This window comes from Ricinus communis, chromosome 1, assembly GCF_019578655.1.
Source record: "Ricinus communis isolate WT05 ecotype wild-type chromosome 1, ASM1957865v1, whole genome shotgun sequence".
Lineage (NCBI taxonomy): Eukaryota > Viridiplantae > Streptophyta > Magnoliopsida > Malpighiales > Euphorbiaceae > Ricinus > Ricinus communis.
The window spans coordinates 8,009,648-8,030,824 of NC_063256.1; the positions used below are offsets into that span (position 1 = coordinate 8,009,648).

Consider the following 21,177-nt stretch of genomic DNA (forward strand, 5'->3'; position numbering starts at 1 on the left):
GATGGAAGCATAATGTAAAGGAAACTGTAGTTGGAAGAGATTAGGGGTGCTTTGATGGAAAGGATTAAAATGAACTATGACATAGTGAAAAATAGTATGGATGAATTGTGCCCAAGGATTAAAAAGAAGATTGAGAAGTTAAAGTGGGAAACTAGATTCTGTATACTAAAGGCAGCTTTGAATGACAAATTTCAGGTTAAAATATTTGATGATCAGTTTGTGGTGTCTCCAGATAGGAGTTGCACATGCAGAGCTTGGCAACTGACTGGAATTCTTTGCATTCATGCAATTTCCAGTATTCATTGGTTGAGGCAGAATGTGGATGACTATGTTGATGAATGCTAAAAGAATGACCTGTACTTACAAGCCTATCAGTATGCCCTTGAACCATTAAATGGCCAGAAGATGTGGCATGAGATTACTGAGGCACTAGTGCATCCACCACCATTCAAAAAGATACCAGGAAGACCTAAGGTGAACAGAAAGAAAGCTGTTGATGAAAAAGAAAGGGATCCAAACAAATTAAGTAGAAATGGAATAAGGATGCAGTGTAGAATTTGCTATGCATATGGACACAATAAAAGAGGGTGCCTAAGAAAGGATAATCCACCTGCATCTAAAGATATTCTGGAAAATCTAGTAAAATTTTATTTTTAGAGTTGTCATATCACAAATTAAGTAGTATGTTCATCCATGAATTTTCTACTTGTAACAGAGAAGCAGAAGGAGAAGTAGATGCCCACCAGCTCCTAAAAGTAATGTTACCAATATTGATGTACCAAATCAGACTACAGTTGAAAATGTAGAAGTTGCTCCTTCATAATCCAAACCACTATATGATAAGAGAATAATTGCCAAAGAAAGAATTCAAATATTATTCATAACTTAGTTCTATATGAATTATACTTAGTAATCCTATGAGTTATGTGTTGTTGTACTGCAGGCTAGAAAAGGATATGGCCTGCACATATCCACAAAGACTGGTAATATGTAATTAAAAGTACATACTCAACATGTCAGATGTGAATCTCTAATTTTGTGTGTTTTCATATGTTTCATGTTCTAAATATAAAATGTCATATTGCAGATGCTAGGGAAAGGAATGTGAGGACTGTTAGTGGTTATACAGAAACAGCAATAGCAGCAAGGCAATCCAGAAAGAGGTCTGACACCCAATGATCAACTACAGCTACAAAGGAACAAAGATCAACTACAGCTACTCATGTACAAAGTGTAAAAGTTTGTAGCCAAACTTCAACAAGTACAAAGGCAAAAGAGAAGGTGGTAGCTAGTTCGAAAGGCAAAGAGAAGGTGGTAGCTAGTTCTAAAGGCAAACAAAAGTTGGTACCTATAAAGACAAAGACTAGTAAGAATGCAGATTTGGTGATCCAAGAAGGGCAACATGTTTTGCCAAAGCCAATTAAGAAGTTGCCTTCAAGAAGTTGCAGTACTGTGTTTTTGTTAGAGCTTATAAAGTTGCATGGAACAAAACTGTCATTTGGAGCATATCAATTAGTTTGCCTTCATATTAGTTGTTTTATGTGTTTGTCTTTTCCAAGATAAATGTTTAATGTACCTCATGATTTTTGTAAGGATTCTATATTATGGTAATATTAAAAGGCTATTTAATGCCTATTTTATCTGTCCAAATGTGAATCTGCCATATTAACTATAGGTTCATTTTACTTCATCAAAGCCAAAAGGAATACATGCAAAATATCTTAACAGAAAAATAAGAGCTTCATTGCATAATCAATTATAAAAGTTGGTAATTCAATTCACTATTGGTTACAAGATTCAACCCCACCCATCTACTACAAAACCAAATCCTATACCTTGCTATATCAACCATAAAGCTTGTTCGGCAGTGCAACTCCTGTCTGGCAGAAACAGGCATAAAGTTTGATTGGAGAGTAACAAACGTTCATTACAATGTTCAACCATACCACAGAAATTGAACTTGTAAGAGCATAGCTCCGCCCCAATCGTCAAACTTCTTCTCGTCATTGTAAGAGCATAGCTCCGCCCTAATCGTCAAACTTCTTCTCGTCAGTGTACGAGTATAGCTCCGCCCTAATCCTTAAATTTTTTCTCATTCACCCAATCGTCATGATAAGAGCACAGCTCTGCCCCTAAATGACCAAATTGAAATGAAAGCATTATTTTCCATAGACAAGCTAAAGAAATGGGTTATGAAAGTTATTAGTTGTATTATAATTAGAAACTCTAGAAATTAGAAATGGGGATATAATTGGGAAAAATTAGAGAAGTAATTGGGACGAAACAGTGAGTTTTGAGGCACTTGTATGTCCTCAGCCACATAGACAAAGCAAAGCAACCACGTAGACAAACTAGAGCAACGTGTGGATGCCATGTCATTAGTGGCACACGCCAAAACACAGGTGGGTAGAAATGATACAAGACGCAAACATGGTGGGCCAAATTGATACGTTTTAAAGGTGAGGATAGATTTGAGAAAATAGTTAAAGATTAGGGTATCTAGGATCGTTTTCCCTTTCTTAAACCATGGCTCTAATACCACATGAAAACTATAATATCTCAATGATCTAGAACTACATGCTTTTCACCGTTAAATAGAAGGAAGAAAATATACTTTAATCCATGTTTAATAGAGTGTGATTTTTCTCCATTTTTCTCTTATTTTATTGATAGATACTCTAATCTTTTAGTTTTTGTATTTGTTATAATTATTTATGATATGGGTAAAGAGAGGACCAACTCTTATTTATAGACTAATGATAGCTTTCTATCAAAGGACCAAAAGTTACAACTCTTAATGTCATAACCTTTTACCAATAGTCATAACTATTCAATTCATAACATTTCATTGACTATAATTATATGAGTCATTAATTTCTTAGAATATATCCTACTATGTTTGGTTATATATTATATAAAAACTTTAAAGGGAGGAAAATTAATTTTGATCTTATTGTTATAATTATAGAAATAAAAAGAATAATTAAATATATTCTAATTACTTTTCATGAGTTGAAATATTTTACACTCCAAATTGGGATGTCATTAAATTCAACTTCCACAAGGAGATTTATTATCCTCAATTTTTTTTCCTCCTAAAAATATTTTATTTACCAAACACAATTAAAATTAGTTCTTTTTCTATTTACTTCTCTTCTCCTTAGGTTATTTTCCATCCATGAATACTATTAATAAAAGGTCAGCAATTGCAGCTCTATTAATTTGTAGAGCCATGAAATGGGAAATTAGTTAACAAAACAAAGCCACAATAACATAAAAAAAGTATCTATTTTAGAATTATATGAATATTTATATACTAATTTAATAAATAATTAATATATATTTATTAATTTTTGATATGAGCTTGCCTAAATAGATTGTCTCATGCAAATAAGAGCTCGCTCGATTATGATTCCAACCAATCCTTGATAAATATCAGTTAATTAAGAGATAGATATTCATTCCAATGCAATATATTATCTTATGTACTCGAAGTAGCACTTTTATCCACGTTGTAGTTGTTCATTATGCAATGGACTCCTTTTGTGGTAAGCTTTATCTCCTACAATGAAGCAGATGTGTTAAAAGCGAACTACTATACTAAGATCTATAAATAAAAAGTAATACACACAAAAAGGGGAAATGCAATTATAACCCTCAAAACACTTATATTCTTTTGCATTTACCAAATACCAACTTGATCGCCGGAGTGGTTTTCCAGATACCACACCTGGAGAATCATAACTTGTTGTTTTGCAGGTGTAGCTCACCTATAGAGATCAGTATACAGATCAAAATTTTCAGTTTGTATCATTTGGTGCGGTGAACGTGAAACACCTTTCTTTTTTTTATTCTATCTGCTAGTCATCTCCATGGATCTTTCTCTATTCATGTAACTCAGATGACTTAAGAGTCTACTACAAGTAAAGTGCTATAGTATTTATTTCTAATAATTTTCTTTATTTTTATTTATTCAATGGAGGGCTAGTACATGATTTGCCTAACAATTTATATCAAGATTTCTTTCTTCATGCATATTTTTATATGGCATTCGTTTATAATGTTATTAATGAGAAGATCCTTCATTCACGATCTAATTATTTTATATATATCAAGATTTCAGAAGGTTTTCATAAAAAGATCTCTAAATCAATGAGAGATTCTCTAAGAAGAGCTTTAAAAAAATCTCCAAGAGACCTTTCAAAAAGATCTCCAAGAAGGTACCATAGATCTTCTCAGAAGATCTACATCAAACGATCTTCAAAAAGACTTCTAATGAGAATTTTGAAAAGAGATCTTCTAAGAGAAAATCTTTCGAAAATTTCAAAGAGATCTTCCAAAAGAAAATCTCTCAAAAATCTCTAAAGAGATCTTCCGAAATTCTCAAAGAGATCTCCCGAAAATCTCTAAATAGATCTCCTAAAAGAAAAGATCTCCTGAAAATCTCCAAAGAGACCTTTCATGAGAAGATCTCTAGAAAATATCTAAGAGATCTGCTAAGAGAAAATCTTTCAAAAATATCCAAAGGAATCTTCCAAGAGAAGATCTCTTGAAAATCTCTAAAGAGATCTTCAAGAAAATTCTCAAAGAAGATCCACATCAAAGAAGATCTTCGTTAAAGGAGATCCTCCAAAGAGATATTCAAGAAAATCCTCAAAGAAGATCCTCAACAAAGAAGATCTCTATAAATACTTTCAAGAAATATTTACAAGATTTTCAAAGAAAAATCTAAAAAGATCTACATCGTACTCATTCGAGTATTTGACTAAGAACTTATGGGAAGGACATCCGCAAAACATACTCGTATAAAGATATCGCATAGAAGAGCTACAAGATCAGAGAGAGAGCTATAAGGTCACTCGAAGAGTTATGAGATCGCTCGAAGAGGTATGGAATCGTACAAAGAACTATGAGATCACCTGAAAAGCTATGAGATCTCCAACATATCACAACTCATGATATCTATCAGTTGACATAACTAAGCAACATTCAAGGTGCTTATCAGTAACTCTTTCGTATATATCTCCCCAATGTAGATCTTTCCAGTATAGATCTCCCACATAGATCTCTGTGATATAAATCTTCCTTATAGATCCCCATCATTAGCTCTATCATATAGATCTATATAAATCTCTATAACCATTTTAGCTTTTTAAGCAACATAAGTCTAAACATCATTAGTGCGATGTACAACTAAGTCTTTGCTTAAATAGATTTTCATATTTCAAGTCTTTAACTTGGAACTTATAGGGGGGACATGTGATACGAGCTCTCTTAAATAGATTGCCCTATGCGAACAAGAGCTCGCCCGATTATGATTCCAACTGATTCTTAATAAAGATCAGTTAATTAAAAGATAGATGTTCACTCCAATGCAACATATTGTCTTGTGTACTCGAAGTAGGACTTTTATCTACATTGTAGTTGTTCATTAGGCTATGGACTCCTTTTGTGGTAAGCTTTATCTCCTACAATGAAGGAGATGCGATATGTGTTATAAGTGAACTAGTCTACTATAAGGTAATACACAACAAGAAGGGGGAATGCAATTACAACCCTCAAAACACTTATAGTCTTTTGCCTTTATCAAATACTAACTTGATTAATGGAGGGTTTTCCAAATACCACGTCTGGGAAATCATAATTTGTTGTTTTATAGGCATAGCATTAAGAACCGTTCCTCTATAGAGATTGATATATAAATTAAATTTTCTAATTTGTATCAATTTTAAATAATAAATTATATATTAATTATTTAATATTAAAATATAAATTAGGACTCCCTCGTACGACTGGACCACATTAGGTAAGAATTTAGAAAAAGAAGAAAAAGGAGTAAATTATTGATTCTTTTCATTTCACAATTTGGTCAAAAGAATTGCATTCGGTAAGACAATAGGAAGAATACATTGCTTATTCCACCGCCAAATCCCAATACATCTACGGAATAAAAAGAATAAAAATTAAAATGAAATAACTTAAAAAAAAAATAAAAAATTAGTAAGATCATATCAATGCCGCTGTAAAAGGAACCCCTGTTCGAGGTATCCAATCTTGGCCCAGCAAGAAGCCAGACACTGTAAAATTAGCTGCATCAGTGGCATTAATCACATGGTAACCCTCCCATGTAACCCTGTTATTGGTATCAGATCCTGGTCCGGTGTTGTTATACTCTGCATAATATAACGTACTTAGCGCAAAATCTCCACTCCAGATCTGCCATCCAGCTGGGTGTATCAAACTATCCATGTAACTTTGCATGTACACCGTTCTTGAGTACTCCTTCCATGGCCTCCCAAGATATGTCCGTACGGTCGAATTGCTCGAAGCTAAATCGTCAGCTGCTCTAATTGTACAATTATGTATTGAAGTACCTGTGTTTTGGTTCGGGTCGGTCCGGCCTTGTGCGGTGATGGCGTTGAATTGGCCACTCATTGGTAGACGGGGATACAAATTGCAGTTCTGGAAAACGACTGCAGCATTTCCAAATATGAAGTCTACAGTTCCGTATATGTCACATTCGCTGTAGAATTGCCTTAGAGAATGTGTATATAAGGTGTCTTGGTACCCTTCAAAACTGCAGCTGTAAAATGTGGATAAATCAGCTCCACTTCTTAATGCAACTGCCTGATGCTTGATCGCCCCGGCCGTGTTCCGGAAAGTTATGTTCACCCCCACATAGTTTGGTGCCACCACAGCTGCAATATTGACAATCAAAATTAGCCTACTTTCATTGACATTTTCGTAGGTACACTTCTGGGTAATCTATTCGGTGCATAGTCTAATCCTCACGTGAGATCGTTATATTGTAAAAGTGACGCTAGATTTTAAGTATCACCTACTTAGTCTTAAAATATTTGAGATTTCGAGTGGTTAATTACCAAATGTGGCAGAATTGAAAGTAGTCCATCCATCAACAACGCTGCGGTTCCCTGTAATGATAGTCTGGTTGATACCGGCCCCAACCATCATCAAATATTTCTTGTTCTTTGGTATTGAAACGTACTCTTCATAGACACCGGCGGTGACAAAAATCATGAAGTAGCCATTGGAACCATCAGTATTATTTGGCGCTGCAGCGACAGCATCGTTGATAGTAGTGAAATCACCAGTGCCGTTCTGATTCACGGTCACAATATCACTCACCAACACGGCATCGTTCTGATCATCTGTCTGCAGAAGTTTCCTTCTGCTCACCGACTCGAAAACCGTTCGTGTCTTGCTAGACATTCTTAGAGGCAATCTTCCATTGCTAAAAGCAAGCTGCTTGCCTGTAGGCTGCCATGTACGCCCTTTCTTTTTCTTTGGAACCCAACCTTTCGTAAACAAAGCTAAAGAAACACTATAAAGTTTTGTGTCATTAGACAATGGGACAGCAAGACCATTCTTTACACTCCAAGCAGAAGCTGTAGCTTGTAGACCCTCTAAACAGGTTTGCTGATTTGTCAAAATGGCACTAAGAAAGGTCTGCACATCATCAGCTTTCAAAGAAGAAAGGGTTGTACTAGAGGTATTCACAGTATGAAAAGAGTTTAACAAGAAATCCATGTTTAAACCTGCCAGTAATCGGCAATCTTCAAGAGCACGAATTGCAGATATTGACAAAGACGACCGGCGGGCAAGATATTTGTCGACCAAGCTCAAGAATTTACGGGATTGAGATAAAGATTTGCGAACGGAATATCGGCCATAATCGTAGACATTGGCATTATGTTTAGGAAGCACCGATTTGCAGTAGGCAGGCTCAGGAGTGGAGTTGCAAAGGGATCCAGGAGAGGTCGGATTGCTAGGAGGAGAATCTGCTAAAGATAGAGACGTGAAGAAAGGAAGTAAAAGAAGGAGAAGAGATAGTAATGTTGTTAGCGAAGAGAAAATGAGCTTAGAAGCCATGGCTTTTGGACCAAGATTATTATTAAGATAAAAAAGAATTGGATGAGGAATGGAATTTGTGTTAGTGGGTTCGGTGCTTTTATAGAGGAAAAAGACCGATGGTGAGCGTAGATTCTGTTCAAATTATTATTATTATTTTGAATACGATTATTGGTAGTGTTATAACTTGTTTAGCCATTTTGCATGTAGAAGATTTTCAATTGAATTTTTGCATTTTCTCAAGTCAACATGGATGACTTTTTCTAAAAAACGCGTTCCTCTCATGCTTTTATTTCTTTTCAATTTACATTTTATAATTTTTTTTTTATCAATTATGAATTTGATCAACTCAGAGGACAAATATTTTATTTTTATTGTTGACATAATTTGAAAATCCAAGTTGTTATGGATGCATCTTATTTTAAAGGATTTTAGACGGTGTTATGTTATTTCCTTGTTAATTAATATTTAATAATTCTTTCTATTTTTTTTATTTATTGAGAGGATCTGCAAGTTATGAATTTCATCCCTTTACACTCGTCGAAAAAATAAAAACATACTTAATCATTATCATTATCTTTTGATACCTAAAAAATAAGGATTCTCATTTTGCATATTTTTAGTAAGAGAATAGCCGTTCAATTTAATTTCTATATAATTTATTGCATTATAATATTTCAAACAAACATATGATATCTATTCAATTTATTTTTTTCAAATTGTGTCAATTGATGTTCACATTTTAATTTAATTAAAATATCAAGAAAAAATAATGATGATCTAGTCTTAATTTTTGAGTCTTAATTCATAAAATACAGAGCAAGTATATTTATCAATGAAGCTAAGGTTAGGATCTACATATATATATATTATGTAATCATCTTGAAAATCTCATGTATTGCTACTGCTATTAGCCATAAGCTAGCTCCCTTTCTGCATGGGTTCATATAAATTTCTTTGATTGTCTAAAAGGATGTCACTCAGGTAGCAAAACCAAAAGACGCCAATAATTACTGAGTCGGAAGGAAACGTAGTTTTGTCAATCACAATCACACGTCTTTTGTTCTGTAATAAAATAGTCAAGATTCATAAGGAATTGTTTGATTTTTAGGGTGGTGTGATATAGCTGGCGGTTCTTATACTACGTAAACAGCCGACTACATGCAGACAAAATACAAAGTCTCCTCCCAACAGTTATATATATTTCGAAAAAGTAAAACGGAAAAAGAAAAGTAAGAGGTTGGGGCTTGGCTGGTCAAGAATGCACTAGAATTCCACTTGGTAATTAAAAAAAAGACCTATGAATTTACATGCTGCTATAAGAAATCGCAGGGTTGCTTTACATGGATTATGGTTTAGGTAGTATTGTCTAGAAAGATGTAATACAACAACTTTAGTATGCATGTAGCAGATGAGGACAGGCCTGGTTGGTGAAGATGATAGGATCCAAGATTTGATTTGCCAGCATCGTGGGGATGCATTTCATGGCATTACGCGTCTAGTCAGAACGAAAACCAAAAGTTCATTCATTATTAATTATTAATGGGAATCTCACAACTCTAGCTTTTCTTGAGGATAACGAACATAAGGGAAAGGCATAATCTAAAGATAGGAGGGTTGGTTGAATGTTTAATTATAGAAAAATTGAAGAACAGAGATAACGATGAAATGATAACTTCTTAACTTATTCCTCCATTTGCACCAGCATGATCTAGACGTGGGTGAGCTGAAAAATATACATACATTTTCATACTATAATTCAATTAATAGGGACTCCAAAGAATAATCTAAAAATGATTTTCCTTTTTCTTTTCTTTAAGTCCTGCATGTTCATTATATAGCTACCTAGGGTTACGAAATTCCATTAGGTGCAGTTTAATTAATTAGTTCCTTATTAGGTTTAAATTAAAGCTACATATGCTGATATGAAATTTATAGTAGGAGGTTCTAATCCAAAAGGAAGAAGCTATTATAAACTTTTTAGAAAGGGAATTTTTTTTTTTTTCTTTTCTTTTTTAATCCAACTCTCTCGTTATACAGGTCTTGAACATGCGTCTAGAGACAAGAAAAATGTATAAAAAGTTCCTATTATGTTAATTAAAGATTCAATTGTATCTTTTAGGAATTAATTATCATTTTTCTTTCGCCATATTTGAAATTTAATAAATTTCATTGACTTATACATATAATGTGTGTGTGTGTGTGAAAGGACTAATTCTAAAGACTCCACGCCGTATACAAGGAGGAATATTTGATCTCTGAAACAACTTGTAAAAGCCTTTGAGTTTAATTAACGCGGAAGGTGCATGTGCTGCAAAACAACTGAACCTTCCCTTGAATTTTATTTGTCAACTCTTGTTAATTGTCTCAACTTAGACCCCAGAAATGAAAAAGATAAAATAAAATCAAAATTAAAATGTCTCAACTTGTCCTAAATAATAGTAACAACAGCAGACATGTATCTAACTATATGCATAGTGTTTGTTCCCGTGAAACCAAAAAAAAAAAAAGCAGAAACATTTTCTGTATAAAAGAAGAAACATATAATGTTAGTTTCAGCTCATAATTAACTTTGAATTGAAAATAATGATCATTAGAAGGATAATTATATATAATCCAAGATCTGCCTAACAAATTAAGTCAAAGTCTTCATCATCCCTTTTTAAAAATAAAATAAAATTTGGTGATTGTTAATCTGAATTCAAGTAATTTGATAGGCCAACGGAATCGTTTGGTAAGTGAAACTTTGAAATAGAGCCCTAAACAGGCTGGCGATGTTTCATTATACGGCTGCAAGCAGTTCCTGTTGAGCTACAATCACCAGCATTTCATGACCTTTTTTTAAAAAAAAAAAATTTGTATCACTAATTATCATTTAGAGAATTGAAAATCACGATTAAATTAGACTATTTTGAAATCAGTGACTAATTTCTATTTAGCTTTAAAGTAATTATTATCCAATCACTAAATTATCATTTTGTGATAATTTACTGTATCAGCAATCGACGAGGACTATTTCATTATAATAAAAGAAATATATTAATGAGTTTGATTTGAATATATAGTTTTAAGATCAAACTTTCAGTCTTTTGTGATTTTTCTGGTTTTTGCAATTCGTCAATGTTGAAATGTTTTTAGAAATAGAGCAAATTATACTAGTAAATATATTTTAGAAAATGTAATTTCATGTATAAAATAGTACTTATATAGAGAGTGTAGGGCATTAACATAAAAGGCAATTAGTTTTGTGTAAGAGGAGTCATGACCTACAATTCTTATATAACTATGGTATGGTTTGATCCTTAATGTAAAATTAACATAATCCACTCAATTCGTTCATTTACTTGATGATCTTCAAATTCTTGGGTGATATTTCAAGTATAGAGTGGAGCAAGTGAGAAGATGAGTTGCTAAAGAATCGCGTATTTGCAGGCGTAGGCCCAATATGTCTAGTATTTAAGAAAGGGATAGAGCATAGTAGTTAGATTTGCCTTTCTCCTGCAGTTAATGCGGTTTATGCAATAGGCATGGCCTCAAGCCTGCAATAAGAATGGTTAGATTTGTTCTTTTGCTGGTGTAATTGCAGCAGTGCAGAGACCCACTTAGGCTTTTTATTAGCACAGCCCTATTTGTATAGATCTCCAATGCATCGGAGCACATCCCAAAACCAAAAGTAAAAAATATAATGTTTATAAGCCAATTATTAGTCACAGGCGACCAGGTCAAAATGTCAATTGGCCATTGACGAGATTGAAGTTTTAAGTTAATTATTTCTCGAAAGGCGCAACATCATGGGCCATCTTATGAAGGTTAAGGGTAGCACATGGGTTCCTTACCCATTCTTAAATAAGCTTCTCCATTTTCATAAAATTACTGCTATTTATTTTATCGACTCTATTTTTTTATTATGCGAAATTTAAATTTAAATTTAATTTAATTAATATATATATATATATATATATATATATATATATTTAGTATTAAAAAATTAATATATATTTTATTATTTAAAATTAATAAATATTGATTTGATATATAAATAGATAAAAATACTAAACATGGATAAAAAAGAAATTTCTTATCATAATCCCATCCTGGTTTTTTTAAAAAAATAAATGGAAATTGCCTTCGTTGGAAGCCTAAAAAGCCTAGTAAATGCAACATGTAAAGGAAATGATCCATGTAAATCGGAACACAAATAAGCCCAGCCCAATAACAATCTACCCCCAATCACCTAATTAAGTACGGCAACTACGTGTCCAACATTTAAGTGTTTCGCAACGCCTTAATATCTGAAAAATAGCTCAATGAAACCCTCCACATACGGTTACCCGGAGGGATTTCTTTGAATTACTGTTTATAAGGTTTAGCCCAAGTGAGACACTTTAAACATTAGGCAGTTAATAGGGTAACAGAGCATATTTGTCCGATTTCTTAATTTTTTGACTTTTAATCTAAATATTTAGTTCTACTGTTTCTTTTCTATGCTATCGATGTGTTTTAATTCAATTTCAAATTTCATGAAGAGAATTTCAATTTCAAATGAAACTAGACATCAAATTTAAATTATTGTTTCACTTGAAGAAGAGTGTTAGAAATTTCACATCGCTAAAGAATAAAAAATACAAATAATTTATAAGTGTTAAGATCCAATCAGCCAAGTGACTAATTCTAGTCATCTTGATATTGATTAAATCCAAACTCAATTCTATTATAATAGGCTTTACACTTTATCCATTCAATTAACTTCTAATTTAATCATTAATTTATATGCTAATAAAGTTTACCTCAAACTCAATTTTAACTCTCATCTTATTTGATCAAAATTCATTTGTTAATAAGGTTTAGGCTCAATCTTGATGCTAAGTATTTTAGAAAGGATCACATTAAACTTGCTAGTATAAATCCAAATTCTGTCGAACCCTCTTGATAATCTCCAGTCAAATGAAAGAGAAATGTACAAGTTTTACAAGAACAAAAAAACAAAAGTAGATTGTGGAGATAGAATCTATAAAGTTTCACTTGTAAACTTTACACCATCATTTTAAGTTGACACTATTCCTTCTGTATTAGTCTGCGAGCCTGAACATAACTCATTAAGAAATATGTACACTAATTTTTGTTCATTTTTTATTATAGATAAATATAACTTTCAAACCATATACGGTTTCCCTCATAATATACTATTCCAAATTATATAATTTATTATTTGAAGTTCAGTCAAAAGGTCTTATTCTCGTAAATTTCTTAGCTTCACTTGCATTCTTCACTGACTTTCTCCGAATCCATTACTTCATATGATTTTATCCTAATCTTGGTTTTGCCTCAATTAACAATTTAATTGCACCAATTGTGAATTAAAACTACTTACTAATATTACAAGACTCGATTAATATGTTAGTAATATACTTCATTATGATCAACAAATGATTTTTTGGGAAGAAAAATCTTTAAAATAATTATATAGAAGTTCAACTGGGTTTTTAATCTAAAAGAATTAAAGCAGTTTTTTCTTTCTTATTATTGAACTCCTATACACATCTAGATTAAGAGGATCAAAATCTAGTTGGTAATATTTTAAAATAATTTTTTTAAAGAGAGATTTATATTGCTAAAAAAATAAAGAACACAAACAACTTATAAATATTATAACCAACTAATAAAATGATTAATTCAATTTATTTTACTATACTCAAATTCGTCTTTTAATAATGCGATTTTTATCAAATTTTAATTTATTTTTCAATTGAATTTTGAATAAGTGAAATTGGAGGATCCCCAGTAAGAAGTGTGCATTTTGATCATTCCCTTGGAACAAATACTTTTAATACCCAATATAGATTGTTCCCATTGGACCAAAAAGAAAAAAAGAAAAGAAGTAGGCAGCAGCCAGGTAGAGTGCAAATAACGCTGGCGCATGACCCAAATAAAAACAGATGGGGGGTTAATTAGCAGAAGTTTTATACAAGCGACAAATGCATATGCATATGTATTGTTGGTATCCAGGCAGTCAGGGCATGCGAAGCTGAATCAACCAAAATAGTTCCATGGAAGACGGCAGCATGTGCGAAAGAGTAATGATGTTTGGGACCATGGTCATGTCCAACAACTATTTTACCCTTTAATGGACTCCACTTCTGTTATAATCGGTTGACTTTCTTTTCTCAGATTATTGTTAATACTATAATTGCTTTGTTAGGATTGATTGAGACCGTGCATTGTCGGTACCCTCTAAATCTGTTAATTCCCATTTCTCAATATGTTTTCCTTTTTTTTTTTTCCTTTCCTAACCGGGCCATTTTATCTCCAAAAGTACCACTTTTATGATCGCAGAGGATAAGGGTGTTTTGCACTCTGCCTAATACTAATGGCTGTAGCAGTTTAAGTTAGATTTGGCAGTACTTTATCAATAATGGAACATCTTCGTAATAACTACATTTGCAACTTAGTACTCGCAAGTGTATGAACCCAATAATAAATTCATCACGAAGTCGATTTCATAAGAAATTATAAAATATATACTATAAAGACCAACTATCACATAGAAATACCTAAAAAAAAAATCTAAACACTCTAAACCAATGTTTTGAGAATAATTTTAAGGTTTATGAAAGAAATTAAATAAATTAAAAAATAAATATACAAATGAAATGTTTAATGTAAACTATATGATAAAATAACATATACTCTAGCTTATACTCAGTAATCCCTTTATTTCCATTTAAGTCTAAATCTAATGAATGAGATGGTGATGTGCATTTTCCCTAAGTTACTTAAGCTAACGATGCAACATAGATTTCTTATACCAAGATAAATTAAAGTAAAGATGATATTTCTAATATTTTTAACCTAAAAAATTTCATAACAAATATTATTATTAATTTAATATAATGGTCAATCAATAATAATAAATGAAATTAATACAAGTATGAAAGTAAAAAAATCATTAATTAAACTTCTAATATATAAAATTTATACATAAGTAAAAAACCAAACTAAACACTTATGAAACTTAGCCTGAAATATTTAATTCAATGGTTATTGTAATTAAATAGAAAGGCATAAGAAATAAAAAATAAAAAAATTAAAACTCCCTCAAAATTCAGAAGTTCTTCAAAGAATGAAGAAAATTGATCCTCACTCTCTACGTCCTGAAAAACTTCTCTTATTCTTGAATAAATAATGCAAAAACTAACTAAGTGTTGTAGAAGATGAACTGTAATAAATTTACAGAGAGAAAAATAATAGAACAATGCTCTTTTTATTTAACTGATCTCTATCTCTTATAGAATTTATTTTTTCATAATCCTTTTCTAAGCATAACACCACTATAGTTATCCTCTTAACTACTGTAAATAAAACAAACAACTTAAAAGATAATTATCTTTAATTACATCATAACTAATTAATTTTCTTTTCGTGGGCCTTGATAAATTCGACTAGGCCTGCGATTTTGGTAGTCAGCATGTCTTTATTATGAACCTTTGTAAACCGCAGTGCAATTAGAGTTCATTTATACATTTTTAGCTTATATTCTCTCTCTTTGGCTATTGTCACATGAAATTAGACAATAAAAATAAAAGATGAGATAATGAGCACATATTTCTGTATATTATATATATATATATATATATATAAAGTATACCTATAAATCACTAAAATATTTTAATTATATATACATAATATAAACCTATAATGTATATGATGTAATATTTAATACATAGTTATACTATATAAAATATATCGGTGTATGAAATGACTTGAAGATTTATAAAATATTTATAATAAAAAAGTTTGATATCCGAAAAACTAATTTGATACTTAAATTAATTTTTTAAATAGGGTTTGAATAAAGCATATAAAAAATTGAATCTCATATTACTTATGAATGAAAGTCAACTGGATATTGATAGACACTGACTTCATGCTGAAGCCGGTTATAAAGAGTAGCCTCTGATTTAAATGGGGTGAAACACATTCTTTTATTTTTTTGAACGTCATGAGTTTGACCACTCGGGTAAGGGTGATCTCTTATTCGCTAGGGATTATATCGAGATAATATATACTAACCCTTAATCATTGGAGAGCTATCTTTGTATAGTTTTGGAGATCTTAAATTAGCATGGCATGTATATTATAGAAAATAAGTATATTTTTAATTTATTTTTATTTATTTTTATATTTATATCATTTATTTCTTACTAACTCAACCATCACACTATCACTGTAATTCAAGAAACTGTCATCGAATTTTGGTGATAATTAATTTCTAAAATTCTTAATAAAACCCAACTTTCAATTGCAATTATGATATTGAATTACATTATAATTTCCATTATATTACTCTTTTTTCTTCGAGAAGGCATTACAGTACATATTTGATTACACTATATTTGTTTATGCTCTCTTAAACATAGTATTTTAAGTAGTCAGTAACAAGATGGTCCTCCATCCTCATAAAGTTGCATAATATGCTGCATCATTCAGGTGATAATTAATTTTCCTCCCTCCTTTACCAACCCATCCACCATAGGCGCCACCTAGTTATTAGGAACATTAATCATTTGAGAATTTCTATTTCTTACATCGTGTTTTTATCATCTTCTTTTGCCAAATATTCAAAAATGTAATTAAGTATATGCAAGGTTGTGAAATTTATATTTATCAACAATGATGATTCTATTACAAAAGAAATTAGAATTCTGAGTCTTTACAAGTGAAGTTTACAGATATATATATGGTTGAGCTTCAACGGTCTTCTTGGCTACCTTATTAGCTCCTATGCTCTATGTCAACGTTAACTTCCTAATTCTTGATGGGTTGAAGTGACCTTTCTTCCTTAGGGAAAAAAGGTTGCTCCCTTTCTTGCCTTTGCTAGGCCTGTGATGTACTTATGCATGCGGTGACGGTGTCTGATCTGGCTCCACATGCTCCTAGGTCTTTTGTCCTTTGGTTCCTAGTTTCTAGACTGTGTAATGCTTTTGTGTGTTGGTCTTTAACACTCCCCCTTAAGATAGGTTCGAACAAGTTGAGAGATCCCATCTTGCTAAGAAGTGTTTGATGATGGCCTTTATCAAGTACTTTTGTGAATATATCTGCCAATTGCTCGTGGCTTTTGACAAAAGGGATTTCAATTTCTCCGGATTGGACCTTTTCTCTTATGAAATGACAGTCAACCTCTATGTGTTTGGTACGTTCGTGAAATACTGGATTTGATGCGATGTGTCTAGCTGCCTAATTATCACAGTACATTTTCATAGGACCCTTGCATTCTATTTTCATATCAGCTAGTACTTGTTTAATCCAAATGAGTTCACTGGCGGTTGATGCCATTGCATGATATTCTGCTTCCGCGCTGGATCTTGCAGTTACAGATTGTTTCTTGCTTTTCCAAGTCACTAGATTTCCTCCCACGAAGTTGTAGAAACCTGAGGTTGACTTTCTGTCACAGCTTCCTGCTCAATATGCATCAGAGAAAGCAACAATGGTGTTAGCAGTGTCATTATTTTTCATCCAAATACCTTGACCCGGGGTCCCTTTAAGATATCTGAGTATTCTGTCGATTGCATCTAAATGGGAAGTACGGGGAGCATGCATAAATTGGCTAACCATACTTACAGCGAAACTAATATCAGGTCTGGTGACCGTTAAATAAATCAATTTTCCCACTAGACGTTGGTAGTGACCTATGTTTTCTAAGGGTTCTCCATCTTCTAAGTTGAGTTTAGTTTTAGTCTCCACAGGGGTATTTATGGGCTTGGCACCTATTTTTCCGGTTTCTTTTAGTAAGTTCAGAGTATACTTTCTTTGAGACAAGAAAAGCCCTTTATGAGATTTGGCTATTTCTATTCCGAGAAAATAGGACAATTGGCCAAGATCTTTGATATCAAATTCCCTTTTTAGTTTCTTTTTTACTTCTTCAATCTCCTCGTTGTTGTTACCTGTTATAATAATATCATCCACATATACAAGGATAATGATAGTGCAGGTGCGAGTGTGTTTGACAAACATAGAAGAATCAGATGCACACTTGCTGAAATTAATCTTTAAAAGAAAATAGCTTAGCTTGGCATACCATGCTCTTGGGGATTGTTTCAACCCGTAAATTGCCTTCTTAAGCTTACATACCAGAGAGGGATCAGAGGTAGATTTGTGACCGGGGGGAAGAGTCATATAGACTTCTTCTTCCAGAGATCCTTGAAGGAAAGCATTCTTAACATCCATCTGAAATAAACTTCATCCTGAGTTAGTAGCAACAAATAATAAAATACGCACAGTGCTCATTTTAGCAACAGGAGCAAAGGTTTCCTGGTAATCTACTCCATAGGTCTGAGTGAACCCTTTTGCTACTAACCTAGCCTTATACCTTTCAATTGTCCCATCATGATTGTATTTGATTTTATAAACCCATTTACAACCAACGGATTTTTTTATTGGTGGAAGAGGAACAAGTTCCCAGGTGCCATTTCTTTCTAAGGCCTGAAGTTCTTCCTCCATAGCCTTACACCAATTTGGGTCGGTGTTGGCTTCATAGAAGGAAGTCGGTTCGGTATGCTTAGTGAGACTTCCTAGATAAGCCTTATACTGATTGGACACGGACTGATAAGAAATAAAATTTTGAATAGGGTACGATACCTCATAGGACTCATAGTCTCTTAACCTGACAGGAGGCCTGATGGATCGAGTGGATCTTCGTAAGGCAATTACTTCCTCAGTGTTACCAATTTCTCCCCCTGAAGAATTGATTGAGAGTTGTGATGAGACCCCCTTTCCTGTACTTGGTTATCAGAAAAAGGAGGATTATGCGGAAATAATAAATCATAAGATTCAGGGATTCTAATTGGATCACTGGGATAATAGGGTTCATGCTCGACAAAGGTGACATCACGAGAGATATAAGTTTTGTGAGTGGTAGGGTCGTAGCACTTGTACCCCTTTTTTTCAGAGGAGTACCCTAGAAAAAGAGTTTTAACAGAGCTTCTGTCAAATTTATGGTGTCTTTTGATGTGAACAAAGGTGGTACAACCAAAGACACGAAGGTGCCCAAGATCAATTTTTCGACCTTTGAGGATTTCAAGGGGACAAAGATATTTTAATTTAACACTGGGTAGGCGATTGATGAGGTAGGTAGCAATGAGGATAGCATCCAACCAAAAAATATTGGAAACATTATTTTGAAAAAGTAAAGTTCGAGTTACTTCAAGAAGATGCCGGTTTTTGCGTTCAGAGACTCCATTTTGTTCAGGAGTGTTAACACAAGTAGTTTGATGAAGAATTTTCTTTTGTATAAAAAAGTCAGAGAAATTTTTGTTTAGATATTCAGTGCCATTGTCAGAGCAAAAAATTTAAATTTTAGCATTGTATTGATTTTGAATGAAATTAAAAAATTGTTGAAAACAGACGAATACTTCATTTTTTTCCTTTTAATAAGTAAAGCCAAGCAGTGCACGAGTAATCATCAATAAATGTAACAAAATATAAAAAATGATTATAAGAAGTAATAGGGGCAGGTCCCCAAACATCAGAGTGGATTAATTCAAACAGTTTTTCAGAAATAGTGGTAGATAAGGAGAAAGGTAGACGACTATGTTTTGAAAATTTACAAATATCACAACAACTAAAGTTTAATTTGTAAGGAAAAAGCTTATTTAAGACTTGGTCGGATGGATGTCCAAATCATCGATGCATCAGCATCCCTTGATAGACCGGGTTTGTCGATGCAAGACATTGGGTGATGGAGTTGGGTAGGTAATAAAGTCCATTTTTGCAATATCCCTCACCAATCATCGTCCCTGTGGTGTGATCCTGAAATATCACTGAAGCAGGTGAGAAGATGACATTGCAATTTAAATAGCGAGTAATTTTCCCAACAGATAATAAATTAGATTTAAAATCAGGTAATAATAAAATGTCAGGAATAGTTTTATAAAAAAGAGTGGAACTGCCACAACTAGAAATTTTGGCCTTCCCACCATTTGCAACGATGACATGTTGAGACTCAATTGGAACAAAATTATGAAGTTTTGTTAAGTCCCATGTCATGTGATCAGTTGCACCGGAATCAATAATCCAATCGTTAGAATAAGCGGAAGAGAAATAACTTTCTGAGTTAGAGACTGAACCTGACCTACGGATTTGTTGTTGATTTACAAACAATTGAAATTGGAAAATAATATGAGAGAGTTGAGAATTTTCTGCTGAATCGAGTCTAATTGGTTGAGAAAAACGGGTCGGATCCGAATGGTTGAATGAGTCCAAGTCGGGTCGGGGTGCACTGCTGGGCTCGGATCGAATGAAGTCCATGGGCTCGCTTGATTTGGAATGACTTGACCCAGGCCCAAAGTCTGACCCGCGTGCTGACCCCCGTGTTTTACTGCATACACCGCCCCGAGACTCGACTTCATTTTCCCATATGTTAGGGTTAGAGAAACAGGAGCCGCCGAATCTCTTGTCCCTCTTTTCTCTTCTTCCCCCATCGCCTCTCTCTCGATTTCCTCGATCACCTTTCCTATGAGACAGGCGCAAGTGCGGATGAAGGTGCCAGCACCTGTCACGGGTGTGACCCTGCCTTCGGCAGCGGTCGCACCTTTCGGCAGATGTAGGCGCTCCTCGCATGCGCAGCACGTCTGGAGGGTCTAGGTGACGAGAAAGAAAGGCCTGATTATATGTGCTTTCAAGGCTAGGGTTCATCGCTGCTCGTCTAGTCTCTTCCTGTTGGATAGAGGCTATGATTGCATCGATCTTTGGAAGGAAGGATGACAAGAGTATTTGCAACCGAAGGGATTCGTAACTGGTATCTAGTCCCCCCAGGTAGGTATAAACAAGGTCCTATTCCGCCCTTTTCTGTAGTTCTTCGGGGTTGTTTGTCGGAGGTAAGTAACTTTGTAATTCTTCCCATTTTGTTAGAATTTCAGTGGCGTATTCACAGGAATTTTTTGTACCCTGAGTTGTTTGTGACAGCTCTTGCTTGAGTTTGAAAATATGGGCGAAGTTGTGCTGATGCCCGTAGAGACCCTTCATTTTGTCCCAAATGGCTTTTGATGACTCCATTAGAATACAGAGTCGGGAGATTTGTGTCTCCATGGTATTGGTAATCATTGACATAACCAAATGGTCAATCGTCTGCCATTCCTCCATTTTCTCCAATTCTTCCTCTATTGGAGCTACTGGGTTTACTGGTTTTGGTCTCTGTTTGCTTTCAGTAATGAATCCCAGCTTTTTTCGGCCACTGAGACCAATATATATCGATTTCGACCATTCAAAATAATTATGGCTGCCTTTGAGAACAATGTTGGTTATCTTTGTGGT

At 33.5% G+C, this 21,177-nt stretch overlaps 1 protein-coding gene across 1 annotated transcript; it reads right to left on the reverse strand.

Annotated features, from left to right (window-relative positions):
• Positions 1-5,832: 5,832 nt before the first annotated feature.
• Positions 5,833-7,947, reverse strand: LOC8259897 (probable pectinesterase/pectinesterase inhibitor 7). Its single transcript, XM_002523066.4, has 2 exons — positions 6,882-7,947; positions 5,833-6,698 (listed from the first exon to the last, which is right to left on the reverse strand). The coding sequence occupies exons 1-2, from the start codon at positions 7,888-7,890 to the stop codon at positions 6,007-6,009; spliced, it is 1,701 nt and encodes a 566-aa protein (XP_002523112.2). The 5' UTR covers positions 7,891-7,947; the 3' UTR covers positions 5,833-6,006.
• Between the last annotated feature and the right edge of the window lie 13,230 nt (positions 7,948-21,177).